We start from the raw sequence: 18044 nt of genomic DNA on the forward strand, positions 1-18044 counted from the left end.
GCTGGACTCTTCTGGTTGCGGGGATATAAAGAGCTTATAGGTTCATCAAGAACCCTAGGTACCCAGAGCCAATAAATGAGGTGCACCCTGCAGTTGGTTTTCATTCTATACTGGGTATACAGCAATTCATTTGCTGAAATATGAGGAGTGAAAAAGAGGTATCAAGAAAACCTTTGCATTTCCAAAATGGGATCAAGATAAGGTTTTGAGGAGCAGTGGTTATTTGCACATCTTTGAATTCCGAGGTGCCCATACTAGCATGTGAATTGCAGGGCATTTCTCAAATAGATGTCTTTTTTACACACTCTTATATTTGGAAGGAAAAAATGTAGAGAAAGATAAGGGGCAATAACACTTGTTTTGCTATTCTATGTTCCCCCAAGTCTCCCGATAAAAATGATACCTCACTTGTGTGGGTAGGCCTAGCGCCCGCGACAGGAAATGCCCCAAAACACAACGTGGACACATCCCATTTTTTCACAAAATACAGAGCTGTTTTTTTGCAAAGTGCCTACCTGTAGATTATGGCCTCTAGCTCAGCCGGCACATAGGGAAACCTACCAAACCTGTACATTTTTGAAAACTAGAGACCTAGGGGAATCCAAGATGGGGTGACTCGCGGGGCTCTGACCAGGTTCTGTTACCCAGAATCCTTTGCAAACCTCAAAAAGTGGCTAAAAAAACAAGTTTTCCTCACATTTCGGTGACAGAAAGTTCTGGAATCTGAGAGGAGCCTCAAATTTCCTTCCACCCAGCGTCCCCCCAAGTCTCCCGATAAAAATGATACCTCACTTGTGTGGGTAGGCCTAGCGCCCGCGACAGGAAATGCCCCAAAACACAACGTGGACACATCACAGAAAACAGAGCTGTTTTTTGCAAAGTGCCTACCTGTAGATTTTGGCCTCTAGCTCAGCCGGCACCTAGGGAAACCTACCAAACCTGTACATTTTTGAAAACTAGAGACCTAGGGGAATCCAAGATGGGGTAACTCGCGGGGCTCTGACCAGGTTCTGTTACCCAGAATCCTTTGCAAACCTCAAAAAGTGGCTAAAAAAACAAGTTTTCCTCACATTTCGGTGACAGAAAGTTCTGGAATCTGAGAGGAGCCTCAAATTTCCTTCCACCCAGCGTCCCCCCAAGTCTCCCGATAAAAATGATACCTCACTTGTGTGGGTAGGCCTAGCGCCCGCGACAGGAAATGCCCCAAAACACAACGTGGACACATCACAGAAAACAGAGCTGTTTTTTGCAAAGTGCCTACCTGTAGATTTTGGCCTCTAGCTCAGCCGGCACCTAGGGAAACCTACCAAACCTGTACATTTTTGAAAACTAGAGACCTAGGGGAATCCAAGATGGGGTGACTCGCGGGGCTCTGACCAGGTTCTGTTACCCAGAATCCTTTGCAAACCTCAAAAAGTGGCTAAAAAAACAAGTTTTCCTCACATTTCAGTGACAGAAAGTTCTGGAATCGGAGAGGAGCCTCAAATTTCCTTCCACCCAGCGTCCCCCCCCAAGTCTCCCGATAAAAATGATACCTCACTTGTGTGGGTAGGCCTAGCGCCCGCGACAGGAAATGCCCCAAAACACAACGTGGACACATCACAGAAAACAGAGCTGTTTTTTGCAAAGTGCCTACCTGTAGATTTTGGCCTCTAGCTCAGCCGGCACCTAGGGAAACCTACCAAACCTGTACATTTTTGAAAACTAGAGACCTAGGGGAATCCAAGATGGGGTAACTCGCGGGGCTCTGACCAGGTTCTGTTACCCAGAATCCTTTGCAAACCTCAAAAAGTGGCTAAAAAAACAAGTTTTCCTCACATTTCGGTGACAGAAAGTTCTGGAATCTGAGAGGAGCCTCAAATTTCCTTCCACCCAGCGTCCCCCCAAGTCTCCCGATAAAAATGATACCTCACTTGTGTGGGTAGGCCTAGCGCCCGCGACAGGAAATGCCCCAAAACACAACGTGGACACATCACAGAAAACAGAGCTGTTTTTTGCAAAGTGCCTACCTGTAGATTTTGGCCTCTAGCTCAGCCGGCACCTAGGGAAACCTACCAAACCTGTACATTTTTGAAAACTAGAGACCTAGGGGAATCCAAGATGGGGTGACTCGCGGGGCTCTGACCAGGTTCTGTTACCCAGAATCCTTTGCAAACCTCAAAAAGTGGCTAAAAAAACAAGTTTTCCTCACATTTCAGTGACAGAAAGTTCTGGAATCGGAGAGGAGCCTCAAATTTCCTTCCACCCAGCGTCCCCCCCCAAGTCTCCCGATAAAAATGATACCTCACTTGTGTGGGTAGGCCTAGCGCCCGCGACAGGAAATGCCCCAAAACACAACGTGGACACATCACAGAAAACAGAGCTGTTTTTTGCAAAGTGCCTACCTGTAGATTTTGGCCTCTAGCTCAGCCGGCACCTAGGGAAACCTACCAAACCTGTACATTTTTGAAAACTAGAGACCTAGGGGAATCCAAGGAGGGGTGACTCGCGGGGCTCTGACCAGGTTCTGTTACCCAGAATCCTTTGCAAACCTCAAAAAGTGGCTAAAAAACAAGTTTTCCTCACATTTTGGTGACAGAAAGTTCTGGAATCTGAGAGGAGCCACAAATTTCCTTCCACCCAGCGTTCCCCCAAGCCTCCCGATAAAAATGATACCTCACTTGTGTGGTTAGGCCTGGTGCCTGCGACAGGAATAGATAACACAACGGTCAATGTTGGTCCTTACGTGAGGCAGCTGTTGACCCTGGGGTGATCCATTCCTGACACAGACACTAGGTGTAGGCACTCAAGTGGGGTAGTGTTTTTATCAGGACAGGTGAGGAGTCACTGGGTGGTAGGAATATTGTGGATCCCAGCATATTCCTGTAGTTTGTGTGACAGAAATGCGAGAAAAATTTAGTTTTTTTTCAACATTTCAGATTTGCAGGGTATTCTGGGTAAGAAAACTTTGGGGAAGCCACACAAGTCACACCTCTGTGGACTCCCCCGAATGTCTAGTTTCCAGAAATGTTTGGGTTTAGTGTGTTTCTCTATATGGCCGCCGAATCCAGGACCAAAAACACAGGTGCCTGCCTTACAAAACCAGTTTGTTTTGCCATGGATAATTTTGATGTCTCCACAATATGATTTGGGTGGTGGAATTTGGGGCTGAACTAAATTGGGGAGCTCCCAAGAGAGCACTCTCTCTCTGCTTGCCGCCGCATTCACCTGCTCTCTGGGTTGGCCTAACCCACTATTACCCAGTTGCACAAACAGCTTGCGAAGGGACAGCAGGACTGTCCTCATCACCTCCCTCATAATGTACTGGAAGAGGAGTTATCGAATGGGACTCCTCTGACTGAAAAATCACTCCCAGAGTCTGCGCCATTGTCCTATCCCTCAGATGCTGTCTCAGTATCTGATGTCTCAGTCTCTGATCCTATGTCAGAGCGGTCCTCTATAACCCGAGTGTAGGCAGCAGTCATCCATCAAGATGCCATCTCTGCTATTGGCTAAACTGTTGCTCTAAAACACTAGCCTACGTAGACAGTCACAAAATCGATGGTGTGTGAGATACGTGCAACAGTAGAGGCCACCTTACCTGCGCTTCTTCCCTCAATCAGCACGTACTTTCAAGACACTCAAAAAACACCTTGTCACATACCATTCGTCACAGTCTTTAGCACCTCCTGCGCCCAGTCCAACAATCATTATTGGTGCTCCCACTCCCTCCTCCTCGGATTCCCTCATTACCACCCAGCAAAAGTGCCCTTCATCTCTCCATAGACTTTGCTAATGTACTCAGCTATTTACATAAAATACAGATTTGCTCTTTGCAGTAGGCATATAAACCTTCTGCGCTTCTTTATGGCACTAAAACTGCCACTAGACAAGTCGGACCCTTTTCCCCCCAGGGAAACCACACACATATTGACAAAAGTGATATATATATGACAGCCAATCACCTGAAACTCAACTCAAGCAAAACCGAAATAATCCTCTTTGGCCCAGACAAAAACACCTGGGACCCCTCATGGTGGCCCACCACGCTAGGCCCTGCACCCACGCCCGCCAACCACGCACGCAACCTCAGCATCATCCTAGACTCCTCCCTCTCGATGACCCAACAAATCAACGCTCTCACCTCCTCATGCTTCAACACACTCCGTATACTGAAAAACATTCAAATGGATCCCCACAGAGACCAGAAAAACTGTCACTCACGCACACATCAGCAGCAGGCTTGATTACGGAAACGCCCTCTACGCCGGCACCACTCTAAAACTCAAGCGCAAACTACACGCATCTAGAACTCAGCAGCACGACTCATCCTCGACCTCCGCCGACACGAACACATCTCTCCACACCTCAAATCCCTCCACTGGCTCCCCATTGACAAAAGGATCACCTTCAAGATCCTCATCCTCGCACACAAATCACTCCACAACACAGGCCCTGCCTACCTCAACGAGAGTCACCTTCCACACCCCCACACGAAACGTCCGCTCAGCTGACCTCTCTCTCGCCTCTGTCCCCCGCATCAAACACACCACCACCGGGGGCAGATCCTTCTCCTACCTTGCACCCAAAACCTGGAACGCCCTCACAACCCACCTTCGCAAGACCCAAAACCTACTTCTTTTCAGGAAGGGCCTCAAAACCTGGCTTTTCGAACAGTGAACCTCCCAGCCCCTTTCCCTCCCCCTGCCCCCCCCCCCCCAAGCGCCTTGAGACCCTCACAGGTGAGTAGCACACTTTATAAATCTCTTTGGTATATATAGATCTACCTCTATATATATATATACATACATCTATTACAGCACAGCTGCGACCGGGGGCCAGGAAACACTTTCAGGAAGGCCTCGTAAGAAAGGGGAGTGTCTCCCCTTTCTTACGAGGCCTTCTCAAAGTGTTTCCTGGCCCCCGATCGCAGCAGGCTGCTTCCTGCTTTGATGGGGAAAACACCTTTGCAACGTCAGCGCGCCTCGCGCGCTGACGTCACAAAGGGGCGGGTGGGGGGGCGGGGGGAGACACGGAAGCTTCCGTGTCTCCCGGGGGGGGTTTAAAAAAAATAATAAATCCTCGGGTGCGACGCACCCGAGGATTTATTGATACCCTTCCTGGTGTCGGCCACTGGTCGTGACCCGCACCAGGGAGGGTGTGTGGGCGTCGGCCAGTGGCCGACGCCCGCACCTAAGCGGTTAACGGCACAACAAGCCACAGTAGGTCAAGCTGTACTACGAACATTATTTCAAACAACTTCAACTCCTACAGGCTGAACCACCGCTTTTGGGGAGATAACTGTTTACTAGTCTATGCACAGCATGTGTATCTGCAGCTACACATGCCATCGAACAGAAAATGTCACTTACCCAGTGTACATCTGTTCGTGGCATTAGTCGCTGCAGATTCACATGCGCCCACCCGCCTCCCCAGGAGCCTGTAGCCGTTTAGAAGTTGATCTTGAACATTTGTAAATTTGTAAATATATTACTTTAAACTTTATTATGTACATACGTATTCACTCCATTGCATGGGCACTATTACTAGCATACACAACTCCTACCTCACCCTCTGCGGGGAAACAATCTAAGATGGAGTCGACGCCCATGCGCAATGGAGTCGAAATGGGAGGAGTCCCTCGGTCTCGTGACTCAAAAAAAGACTTCTTCGAAGAAAAACAACTTGTAACACTCCGAGCCCAACACCAGATGGCGGGATGTGCACAGCATGTGAATCTGCAGCGACTAATGCCACGAACAGATGTACACTGGGTAAGTGACATTTTCCATATATATATATATATATATATATATATATATATATATATATATATATATATATATATATATATATATATATAAAATCTTCATTTTAATGCAAAAGTTGAAGCTTTTCTAAATTAAAGCCACTCATTGTCCATGCTATATTCTGTTTGATGCACTTGCACTGCTCCAGTGAATCAATTTGAGAATACTAACATAACTTTTTGTCTCTGATTTCAAATTCCTTCACATTTACAGAATATCTTAAAATGTTCAGTTCTACATTCTGCTTCTTTATTTATATACACATAATCTGTTAATATAATTTATTTTTAAAGCAGTCGTAGACCTCCTGAGTAGCCTTCGCTGACACCCAGGTATCCCTTGAACTCAGTTTAAGAACCATGTTCTAGAGTATGAGCAGTGAGAAGATTTGCTTTTGGGCTGACTAATATTTCTAGGGAAATGGCTTGTTTTCTTTTTAATTCATTTTATTTACAGTTACCCAATTGACTCACATTCTGCAGTCTCTTCCAATTAACAAAGATATCAGACTGAAAGCTGCCTTTCATCTCAACATGCGAGTTTTGATAATGCAAAATAAATTTCAAAAGGTGAAATTCAAACTAAGCATGTTTTGATGCTTCACAATGTATATACTGTTAGAGAGGTCTGTGAGATGAACACTAGTTTAGGGAGTACACCTCATCTGTTTTGTTTTTACTTGATAGTAGCATTGAGATACAGAAAGAGTAAGCTCTACAGAATTAGTGTGTAAAAAAAACACTAGGTTTTAGTAATTGATGTTTTCCTTTTACCATTTCAATCTGTCACTAATTTAGGTGTTTTTGCTTCTTTTTGTGTAAAACAATATCTTTAATTTTCACAGAAGACCTCTTTATTGGATCTTATGGATGCCCTTCCACCTTCTGCTTCGGTGTCTCAGAAAACTGAGCGGTGGGGAGGCTCAGCAGTTACGAACACAAACCAGCCTGATCCCTGGGGAGATGGTGCAGCTGCTTCTGCCACTCCTGATCCTTGGCAGTCATTTGGTAAGATTCCACTGACATTTCTTCTAAATGTAGTTTGTCTATTATAAGTTAAGCCCATCAGGGTGTCAGTTTGTAGTAGATTGGTGCGGTTAGTGCCAAAAAGGCCAATAAATAAGCTGAACCTAATAGGTACTGACATGAAAGCATAGTACACACCAAGATTAGTGATTCATGTACAGACCGCTTGTCTGGATAAATAACACAAGTATTGATTGTGAGAAGGGGTAAAGAGAGTTGGGTGGGGCTTAGACGGTAACAGGTATGTGAGAAAAACCTACTCTCAGAAAAGCTGATCCATGAGCCTATTTTTTTTGTAGTCACATATGTCATATTCATTTTTTAAGTGTGTACCCATTGCGGATATTTGACCTTCCTTAACTATTTCATTATTGTTGACTTAAAACAAGCCCATTTTTAATGTCAACTTGAAGGATATTTTCCTAGTGATTAGTTTGTCTGAGTTGGCTGCCTCAACATTAAGTACTGCAAGGTGTTCTATTTGTGAATCCATTTTCGGCAAACCAACTAAGACTGTAAGTTACTTAACAAACTCATTTGGGTTTGCAGGCAACATAAGTTCACCCTACCCAACACTGTGTCCCTGGCCACTAGACAGGATGGAGCATTGTCTCTAGAAAGAAGGCTGATAAACTGTAAAGTGAGAGCCCTTTGCAGCTTGATTTGGGGGATGTCCTCTGGCAGTGTTTAGTTTGAGTAGTGTAGGTTTTTATCTCTCACCTACAGAGCAGTCTGCTCTTGAAATGACTGTTTTGTTTGATACCAATACTGTTGATTTTAAGTTAGCCCAGGCTTATCCTTGGTTGGATTTCTTACCATTCTCATATGCTTGCATCATGTTTGATGGCTTTCCTTCCTATTCTTAGGTTTGCGCTTCCCTGGAAGTGTAGCTTCTTTACAATGGTTTTGATTAGATGACTTGTAGCATTCTTTGCCAGACAGTGCACCTGTCTTGTTTGCTAAATACATCTTGGGAGCTTTCAGAAGGTTTACCTAGGAATGCATTCAGCTTGTTGATTACCATAGGATTTGTGTTTAAAACTCTCAATTTCTGGCTTTCCATTTGCCCCCTTTATTTGCTGTAGGCTCTTAAGGTTCAGTTGCCTTACCCGTGTTTTCTGTATCCTTCAACAAACTTGCTTTCTGTTAGGAGGCTTTTCAATTTTGTTCTTATCTCGTCACATTTGCTATGCACTCAAAGACCGAGGGCCGATGTCAGGCAAGTCTTTCTCTGACTTCAGAGTGAGAGGATTTATGTGACAAACGTGCTGGATACTGGGGGTAGAAAACTGTTTTGTTTTTTTAACACATAACAAAGTTTCATGAATTGTATAAGTATTTCAGAAAATATCAGAAGTATGAACACACAAATCAAGCATATTTTTTATTTCTGAAGTTTTGGAAACAAATAGTTTAATATGATCAAAATGAATCATTAAACTAGGTGATGACATTTCCACAAATTTTTGTCTGTGTACTGTATAGTTTTATTAGCAAAAATGTATGTCTTTGTAAATCAATTGGAAATGTGTTGTCTGTAATACCAGTGTGCTACCATGGTGTATAGCAATTTTGGTACTGCTTGTGCCCTGTAGCCTAGTATCATTTTATTCTGCTTGATTTTATTATTACAGAATGGGCCACATTTGTGATGTTGTTTACTTTTCTTTATCTAGTTGTTCTTTCGCTTAGGAAAGCATTGCATTTCTTAGCAAGACATTCTTTTCACTTTGTGCTTTCCTCAAGGCTGCAACGAGATACCGTTGCTGGCATATGTGATACTCCACGTCTCGAACGTTCACAAAAACACACACATCCTTATGTAGGGAGATTTTCTCAGAACATCAGTTGTTTTATTATGAAAACACTTTCCTATCCCATGTGCGTTAGAGGGAGATTCCAGCCAGATGACCACAGCTGAATGCTGGTTGACTTTGCCTAAGCTGCTTGCTGAGACTACAGGTTCCCTGGCCGACATGGGGATGGTGTCTCTGTAGACAACAGGCTTCCTTGCTCAGATATAGGGGATGATGTCTTCCCAGGGGGGATCCTGAAGGGTGAATTAGGGCTCATCATACTGTGCTCTAACATAGCTTAGGTAGGAATTGCCTATATTACGCATAGTGACAGTACGGTGGGACTTTTTCTGTTTCACTTTCCTTGTCACCATTTTGTTTCATTATGTTCTATCATTCTACTTATTGCATTTTATCTAAGGCACAGCTGATTCAATAAATCTTATTGAACCATTTCCTGCCTATGTTTGTCTTTGCATGTGTGAGACTAATGTAATCGAGAGAAAAAGTTGAAATCTGATTTACAACGATTTCCCTGAAATCTTGTAATGCGCCCGGTTGCCACAAATCATCCCTGCTCTTGGACAGAGATGAGGTGCTGCTGGCTGGCCGGAAACAGGTTAGGCCGACAGTTGTCACATGGTGTGGGATTGGACTCCGTTCCCCACAGTTCAGATGCTGCTGCCACCCACATCCAGCAGCCTCATTAGACTAATGAGTCTATGCGACATGGCGCTGCCAACTTTTGGTCAGGCGCTGATTTTCAAAACCTCCTGAGTACCTCTGTCTCACTACGTGCTAAAGGTACCTCAATACCATATACGGAGACTTCCGTGGTATTGAGGATTTCCTCTTCAGCTAGATAGGTAGTACCTATCTGATGCTACAGGTTGTTCAAGCTTGAACCTTAAAAGGATCTATCCCTATTTGGTGTCCTTATCTCTGAACCGGTATATCCACCATGGCAAACCCACAACCGGTAATAATTGCAGTAAACATGCAACCTCCCCTCACCACTCATTTGCTAGCAAATGGCCTCACGGCCCAGGGGGGTCCTAACATTTATAGTTGAGGCTCATCCAGCCTATAGAACAGAATCATTCTACTCTTGGATCACCTTTCCCGCAGTCAATTGGAACACAAATACATTTTATCACAACACACCCGCTAACATACCTGCACAATACAGAGCATATGCATATTTAGAGATACCTCTATCTTTTCAATACCATAATAATTGGCTTGATGGCACCCTTAACACACAATACTACATGTTAGGTTAGGTCCTCTGAGCCATGATGTTCCTCCTACCTTGCCTGCATTGTCCACATGCACACCGCATCTTGATGCAGCCATACAGACTGTTAGAACAGTTCGTAATGCAAACATTAAACACTAACCCAGTACGAGCTGCCCCAGTGCAACCACATGAAGTCACACCAGGTATTAACCCTGCAACTGTACATTCAATCATGGGTAAAGTGCCCGCCAAAAGGTAGGAGATTCCTTTTTAGGTTAGCTCAAAAAATAAATGTGCTTGAATCAGTTATTCCCCATACAGATGCTCAGGATAAACATAGAATACTCACTATGTGCTTGACATTTGGGATGGTTCCCACAGTAGATAACTGCAATACTTGGGGCACGGTATTTGCCACACTGTATACTACCTCACACGGTACACCAACACTTGCCAATCATCCAGAAATGTTAATAAAAATTCAAGATGAATACGGGGCTATCCCGGCATTGGAGTTGGGTATGCAAATAATGGGCAATTTCACCACTGTATCTTCAATAATATTAAGTAATCTTAAAGAGGAAGCAGTTGCACTGGCTGTCCGTATGCTGCTGTGGGACTTTCCTGCACATGATCAAGAACGGGAGCTGCCATAGTTTATCGCCAATAACGATTCTACCAAACAAGCACCTGAGGGTTCTAAAAAACACTGGGATAAACAAAAACAAACACATTAAAAAAGGGAAGAATCTCCGCATTTGGAGATAATATAAAAACACCTGATAGATATCAAGATACTGAAACGCGCCAATCTCATTCCTTTCAGGACTCACCGGATAAACGCAATGAGAGAGGTGAGCAGCCAGAGCAGCGAAGTAGTTTCTGGTAAGATGGAAGAGAAACTTCCCAAACAGAAACCCCAATTCAAAAAGAAAAAAGTGGCAATGATTTCTATACAAAATGCCACTCAGGATGAGAACTTTACTGAAGAACACCAAGTGGGCACTACTTTAGAAAGCCCGCCGGAATCTTCTTCTGGAGGTGAAAGCAACTGATGACTTCTTACAAGTCGAGACTGTGGACAAGTGCGCCTCCACACCCGATAGGGTGTATAAACTAATCTTACAACTTGAAGGAGACATTGAGTGCACAGTAGACGCCAACTTTTGGTATCTCGTTGTTACAATGTATGATATCTTACTGGCTGAAAAGGATAGGCCACCAGAATTCGTCCGTAGTCTCCCATATGAAGAAGAGGTAATTGAACCCTCTTTCTCGTCCCTTGTTCCCAGAGGGCTCAGACAGTCTTACATCGTTGATTTGACGAAGGCGCAAGCACTTGCGTTATATTGCAACCTTGTAAGATGGGATAAATATTCCCCTACCACGTAATACTAATTAGATCTCAACCTCAACCCCAATACCCATTAAAGCATGAAGCTAGAGCACCCTTGAGGGACATCCTCACACAGCTAGAGTACAAGGGCGTAATTGAACTCTGTATCTCACCAATGCAGCATGAATGCTCCATTGTACCCCACTCCTTTCCTCACCTCTCCATTCTACACCACTCCACACTACTGCACTTTGCATCACTGCAACATACGCCACTTCATCATACACCTCTCTACTCTACCCCGTACCACTCTACACCAATGCATTCTGTGCCACTCTATACCACTGCACTCTACACCCCTCCAGTCTAGGTTACACCCATCTACTATGCACAACTCCACTCTATGCCACTGCGCTCTGTTCGCTGTATGCCACTGCACTTCTGGCACTATACTGTACTCTGCACCACTCTATGCCACTGCACTCTATGCCACTCAACTACTCTGCGCCACTGCCCTCTGCATCACTCCACTGCACTCTTACTACGCACCACTCTAATCTAGGCCACTGCATTCTACCATGCTTCATTGTATGCTGCTGTATTCCCTGCCACTACACTCTGCAACACTTTACGCCAATGCACTCTACAACAGTCCACTCTACTCCACTCCAGTGTATGCCACTCTTTGCGACTACGCACTATGCCACTCCTATACATGACATTTTCTCCCACTTCACTCTACAACACTCTGCTGTTCGCCATTCCACTCTAGGACACTCCACGCCACTCTGATCTATTGCACAAATTTTGTGCCATGCTGAATAGCAGCCACCTTGGTTAACAACAATGCTAAAACATATTGACAAAGCCAATAGCTCTTGCATAGGCGAGACCTGTTGGTATTGCCAAATGCTTGTTTCTTCTGGTTTCAGCAGTTCATGGCAGTGCTTGCTTTTTCTGGCACACTCCTCCCTATTTCACAGCCCTAACCACCCTTTCTTGAGCTACATGTTGCTCATGTACCCCAGCTCATCTTACTCTCTCCATTCTCCCTGTTTAACTCTGTTTTTTATACCCTCTCACAACCCATCACTCATCCTTTTGCTTCCCTGCACTCCTTGCCCTGGTTTGTATTTATTATTGTTATTTTTCTTTTTATGAGGGCTCAACAGCTGCAATTTGATACAAAGCCTCTTGTTTCTCTAAATGTGCTTTTAGGCACTTATATTTTTTTTTTTTAGTTTGACACTCCTAGATTATTCTACTATCTGGGAACAATAAATGTAAACAAAATGGTCTCTGCCAAGACATGGGTGCATACGTTTTTGTTAATCCATGTCATATTTCATGACAATGGATTGGTTTTCAGCAATTTTTTTTATTTTATTGGCAGAAAATAAATTTTCCTCTATGATGCTGTATTTCATAGGCAGAAAGCATCTTTTCCTCTTTGGTGCTGTTTAGCATCAGCAATAAGAATAGACAAAGCAAAAAGATTGGTTAACGACATTCAAAGCAAAATCTGTTGACTTTGCCAGTGCTGGCTTGTTAAAAGATCTAAGAAGCTTTCACTTCCATATTAAAAAAATAAAATAAATTGAGGGTTACAAATGGGTAGGGCGAACCCTCATTACTAAGTGCCTACTTAATTATACACCTTTTTGATGATTACGTTTTTACTGGTATTAACAGGTCACCAGTGCAGACAGGTTAGTTTTGCAGCATTAATCTCTTCTCTACATGCTATGTATTATTCCGCCATCTACTAGTTGGGGTCATAATTCTCCAATATACTTGTAATCCTCTCTTTTTATTTTTTTTAATGCTGTTGGGTGTAGGCGGTCCCACCATTTGGTGTTCTATCCAGCGTCCTCAGGAATCATAAGCCCTCCTCAGAAGCTTGTGGTCGCCATCTTCAGATGTTTTTTCCACCGTTGGATCGGGAAGCATGGCCGAAGGCTATCCAATCTGAGGAAAATAAGGAGTTGGGACGATGTTCGTTGAAGAAAAATCTGAATAATACCACTGAATAGCAGACGATCGACACAGTAGAGAGACTCCTCGACGTCAAAGAGAAAATCAGCCAAAATGGAGGGAAAGAAGATATGTCTCAAATGGCAGCTTTACTTCAGAAGAAAAGGGATCTTGATGCTTTCCTTCGGGAATTCCAAACCTTTGATGCCAAAGTAACCGGTCTAGAGGGAGGTCGAAGATTTGGACCCTCACATGACACCAGTGCCAGAAGAAGAAGAAGAATTCTTTAAAGAGGATGATCCAGAAGCCTTGAGTGTATTTCTGGAATCTGATGATGTCAGAGTATGCAGAAACAGTGTTAGCATCTGGAAACAGATTCCCCTGAGGAAAAGGTTTCCCCACAAATACATCAAAAGACAATTTGCATTCATGAAACATTTCCTCAATATCACATTACTACCAGCTCCACAGGATACCCCGTATATATGTCAGAAAAGTAATTTATATTAATATGACATTCACAAGATATATCAACATTCAAGCAAACCAATAGACACTGATTTTTAATACACATAATATAAATGGTCCTTCTGTTTCATACATAAAATATAAAAGAACATTGCTCAGAGCATCTGTAGACTCACCCAAAAGCTTTACCATAGAAATCAATGGATTACATTTGCAGTTGATAGATTATAGTGAAAAAATACAGCCAACACGTGTTTTGCAGCAATGCATACATGCATGCCTCTTCTTCAGGGCTGAAATTTTAAGAACAAAACAAAAAAAAGTTACTCTATGTACATTATAAAAGTTGCTTTATTTGTTCATATTTTGTTTTCTTAACACATATTCACCCTAAGAATATCTCCACTGGTAATGTCAAACTTTTATAATATTATCATAAGTCACTGAGTAATTACAATATCATCACTATTTACCTTCAGTTATTGAGACAGATAACCTCTTCAACACCTTCCAAAGTTGGGGATGCCCTCTTCCCCTACTCTGCCCTTTAGGGGCATTCAATCTACTGTTACCCTCCAGTTCCTAATTCCCATAGTTATTAGCATACATTGTATTATTCTTCAACTGGAGACCCCATCCCCCGGATATTTGATTAATCTACCACTATACTAAATATTAATCAATACTACCTGTTTGGGAGCTCAAAACCCACTCACCAGCCAATGAGAGTCCTCTAAGCAAGGATAGCTACTCTTACAGCATCCTATTTGCCAATTCTTCTATAGACACCAGTCCTGGGTCTATGCACCCAACTAGTTCTGTCTACTGGAGATAAAGAAAAAACTAAGCACTCCGAACAGTATGAGAAAGCCTGAAACCAATTCTTAAACAACAACAGTACCAAATCTCATCTATTCCTAATCTCCCTGCCTGGCTTTCAACATCCTCCCACTGAAAGTCATGTTCCCTTACAGTATGACACGCATTACTATTTTATCATCCTGACTTTTATCATTTTACTCACTATCAAACCATCATATCAAGATTCATACACCTAACTTTGAATGTTCTGTACACGCTGTATTTCTTCCATCTAGCACAAACTGTTCCCCATCTTAATGTCAAATACTACAACTTTCTAACAACCAGCACATGCCTAAAGTCTGCTTTAGAAACTACAGACACTGCAAGTTGCCAAATGATGGCGGGAACAACATTAAGGCGTCACGCTTGGTTAAGAGTATCTGATTTCAAACCAGAGGTACAAGCAAACAGCAAAGAAACACCGTTTAATGGAAGACTACTTTTTGGCAGTGTGGTGGAAGAAACCCTGCCGCAAGGAAGTCTTTTATTCTGCCTCCCACCTTTCAGGAGTGGAGGAAGGTGACGTCAGACAACTGGATACTAAACATTATAAAAATGTTATATTGTATAGAACTTGGCAGGTCACTGCCAGTAATGGGACCAAAGAAAAAGGTTCACTCAAAAGTGGAAACATGCTGTCTTCTCAAAGAAGTAGAGGAGTTGCTGGGAAAGAGGGCAACAGAAATGGTGCGCAGGAAAGTAATTAAGGGGGGAAATTACGGAACTCTACATCCTATGATAGATCTCAGGCTTATAAATTAGTTTAAAGGTGCAAAAATTAAAGACGACAATTCTACAAGTCCTACCACAGTTACAAGAAGGGCATTGCGTGGCAACTATAGACCTAAAAGACGCCTGCTTGCACTTTTCAGTGAATTCCAAACGCCAAAAATACTTGTCATCTGTGGTGGACAAGGCACAATATCAATTTAGAGTGCTGGCCTTTGGGATAATATCTGCACCAAGAGTGTTTACAAAGAGCCTACCAGCAGGAATTACACATTTAAGATGGCAGGGGATACATGTTTATCCTTACCTAGATGACTGGCTAGTAAGAACAAACTCATTAAGCAAATCCATAGCAGACCTACACAAAGTGATAACTTTTCATACTAGGATTCTAAATAAACAGAAAAATCATCACCAGAACAAGAAAAACTCTTTCAGGTACCAAGAATCAATTCAGTGGAGGCAAAGGCGTATCCCTGCCTTAAGAGGATAATATCAATACTTACAGAAACTTGCCTTTGCCAGAGGGGGGAGTCTCTGACAGAAAAGACTGTGATACATTTGGGAGAAGATGGCCTTATGCCTCTCTCTTATTCCAATGCAAGGCTACATATGAGGCCAATTCAGGACTGGCTGCAAAACCAATGGTCACAAGCTACGGGAGTTGGAAAGATCTAGTGGTCGTCACGTAGAAAATATGGGAGGAAATTGTGTGGTGGAACGGATCTCATTTAACAGCGGGAAGACAATTTACACAACCAACTCCATCAGTAACCATTACTGTAGATGCCTCACATATGGGCTGGGGAGCTCATATGAGCTCATTCAAAGTCAGAAGTGTATGAAAGGAACAAGAAACTGTCCAGTATATCGATGTCCTGGAACACAAAATAGTGTTCCTAGCCTTAAAAATCTTTCAGAAAGAGCTGTGGGGAAAATCAATGTTGATTCAAACTGTCAATACGCCACTATGTTTTATATAAAGAAATAGGGTGGAACACAATCCTTTGTTCTATCAAGGCTAGCTTAAAAAAACTGGAAGTGGGTAATTTAGAGACAAATATACCTAATAGCAATACATCTTCCAGGGAATGACAGTGTCAAAGCAGACAAGCTATTCAGACCAGCATCACTCTCCCACGAATGGGAACTTAGTCAAGCAGTACTCAAACAGATATTCAAAAGATGGGGAGCACCAGAAATAGATCTATTCGCAACACCATTAAATGCAAAATGCCAAAAGTTTGCGTCCAGACAGCCACACCACCAATCCCAGGGGAATGCTCTGTCGATAAACTGGTTAGGGATATTTGCTTAATTCTACCCCTTCAACACCCGCCCCATCCCCAATACCAAACAAATGCAAATGGGCTAATATGACACTAATACTTATTGCCGTCAGTGGGCGAGACAAGCAAGCTCCTCAGAACTAATATAAATGGCTTAGGGCAGCATCCAGAAATTACTAAGACAGCAATTCCTGCTGTCAATAGAAGGGGGGAGAATTCTCCATCCAGAACCAAAGAGTTTTAGTTTGGCAGCATGACTCCTGAAGACTTAGAATTTGGACATCTGGGTTAACTGGAAACACAGTGGCCATTCTCAGAGAAGCAAGGTGGCCAACAACAAGAAAATGGTACGTGGCCAAATGGAAGAGGTACTTAATGTGGTGCCAAAAGATGGGCCTATTACAGGAAAACACTAAGAACACAACAGTCCTTACAATATCTTAAGCACCTACTAGACTGCAAACTAACGTATGTGTCGTTAAATGTAAATCTTGCAGCCATTGTGACCTACACAAGAGGTGATATAGGAAGACGTGTCTTCAGAGTACCTATAATAAAACAAGCAAAAGGAAAAGCACCACCTAGACAAGTGCGAACCCTGCTACGGAACCTACATCTAGTACTAACACAACAAATGAGGAAATCTTATGAGCCTTTACACAAGGCCTCATTAAAAATGCTCACGCTGAAAACAGCCTTTTCTGGTGGCACTCCACAGGGTGAGTGAACTGCAGGGACTTAAAAATTCAAGAGCCATACCTACAAGTCCCCAAGGACAAAATAATCATGAGGACAAATCCTCCATTTTCACCGAAGGTAATTTCACACTAACACATAAATCATTCAATTAAAATTCCAAGTTTTTTCGAAGAACCAAAAAGCTAGCAGAAAGAGCGTTACACAAGCTAGATTCAAGATGAGCAATCATAATATATGGCATGAAACAAAGACAAGTAGGAAAACCTAGCAATTATTTGTGTCCTTCATTGACAACAACATGGTAAACCAGTGACTAAGGGTACAGTTTCTAAGTGGATCCCTCAAACAATTCAAGTCTGTCATGTAAGTTCAGGAATACACTTCTATTCTAAACCAAAAGCGCGCTCAACATGGAAAAAAAGGATCAACCTTTGCTTTTCTGGGAAATATATCTTTACAGGAGTTTCCATGGCAGCCACTAGGTCATCAGTGCACGTTTACTAAACATTATTGCGTAGACATTCAAATGAACAAGAAAGTTCAGGTTGGACAAAGAATATTAAAAAGTCTGTTTACAAATTTAAGGTTTTCTTCATCCCATCTGCCACAAGATTAAGAACCCGCTACAAAATCAAGGCACAGCATGTGAATCTAGAAAAGATTCATGGTGCAAAACAAAATGGTTTCTTACCTGTAGGAGTAGTTTTGCAGCTTCAAGAATTATCTGAATTCACAAGGGGAACACCCACTTCCCCTAGAAGATGGGAGAAAAGAAATACAAATCTGAAGATGGTGATCACGAGTGGGAGCCTCCAGGAAAGGCGTATGACATCAG

At 42.9% G+C, this 18044-nt stretch overlaps 1 protein-coding gene across 7 annotated transcripts in view; it reads left to right on the forward strand.

The window, feature by feature from the left end:
* Positions 1-18044, forward strand: part of EPN2 (epsin 2) — a 357746-nt gene that overhangs the window by 256292 nt on the left and 83410 nt on the right. For 6 of the 7 annotated variants that reach the window (XM_069210122.1, XM_069210119.1, XM_069210116.1 and 3 more), the window contains one exon: positions 6634-6796. In XM_069210122.1, the coding sequence (XP_069066223.1) occupies positions 6634-6796 (163 nt within the window). The remainder of the gene's footprint in view (positions 1-6633; positions 6797-18044) is intronic. The other variant, XM_069210121.1, reaches the window with a different exon arrangement.

This window comes from Pleurodeles waltl, chromosome 10, assembly GCF_031143425.1.
Source record: "Pleurodeles waltl isolate 20211129_DDA chromosome 10, aPleWal1.hap1.20221129, whole genome shotgun sequence".
NCBI lineage: Eukaryota > Metazoa > Chordata > Amphibia > Caudata > Salamandridae > Pleurodeles > Pleurodeles waltl.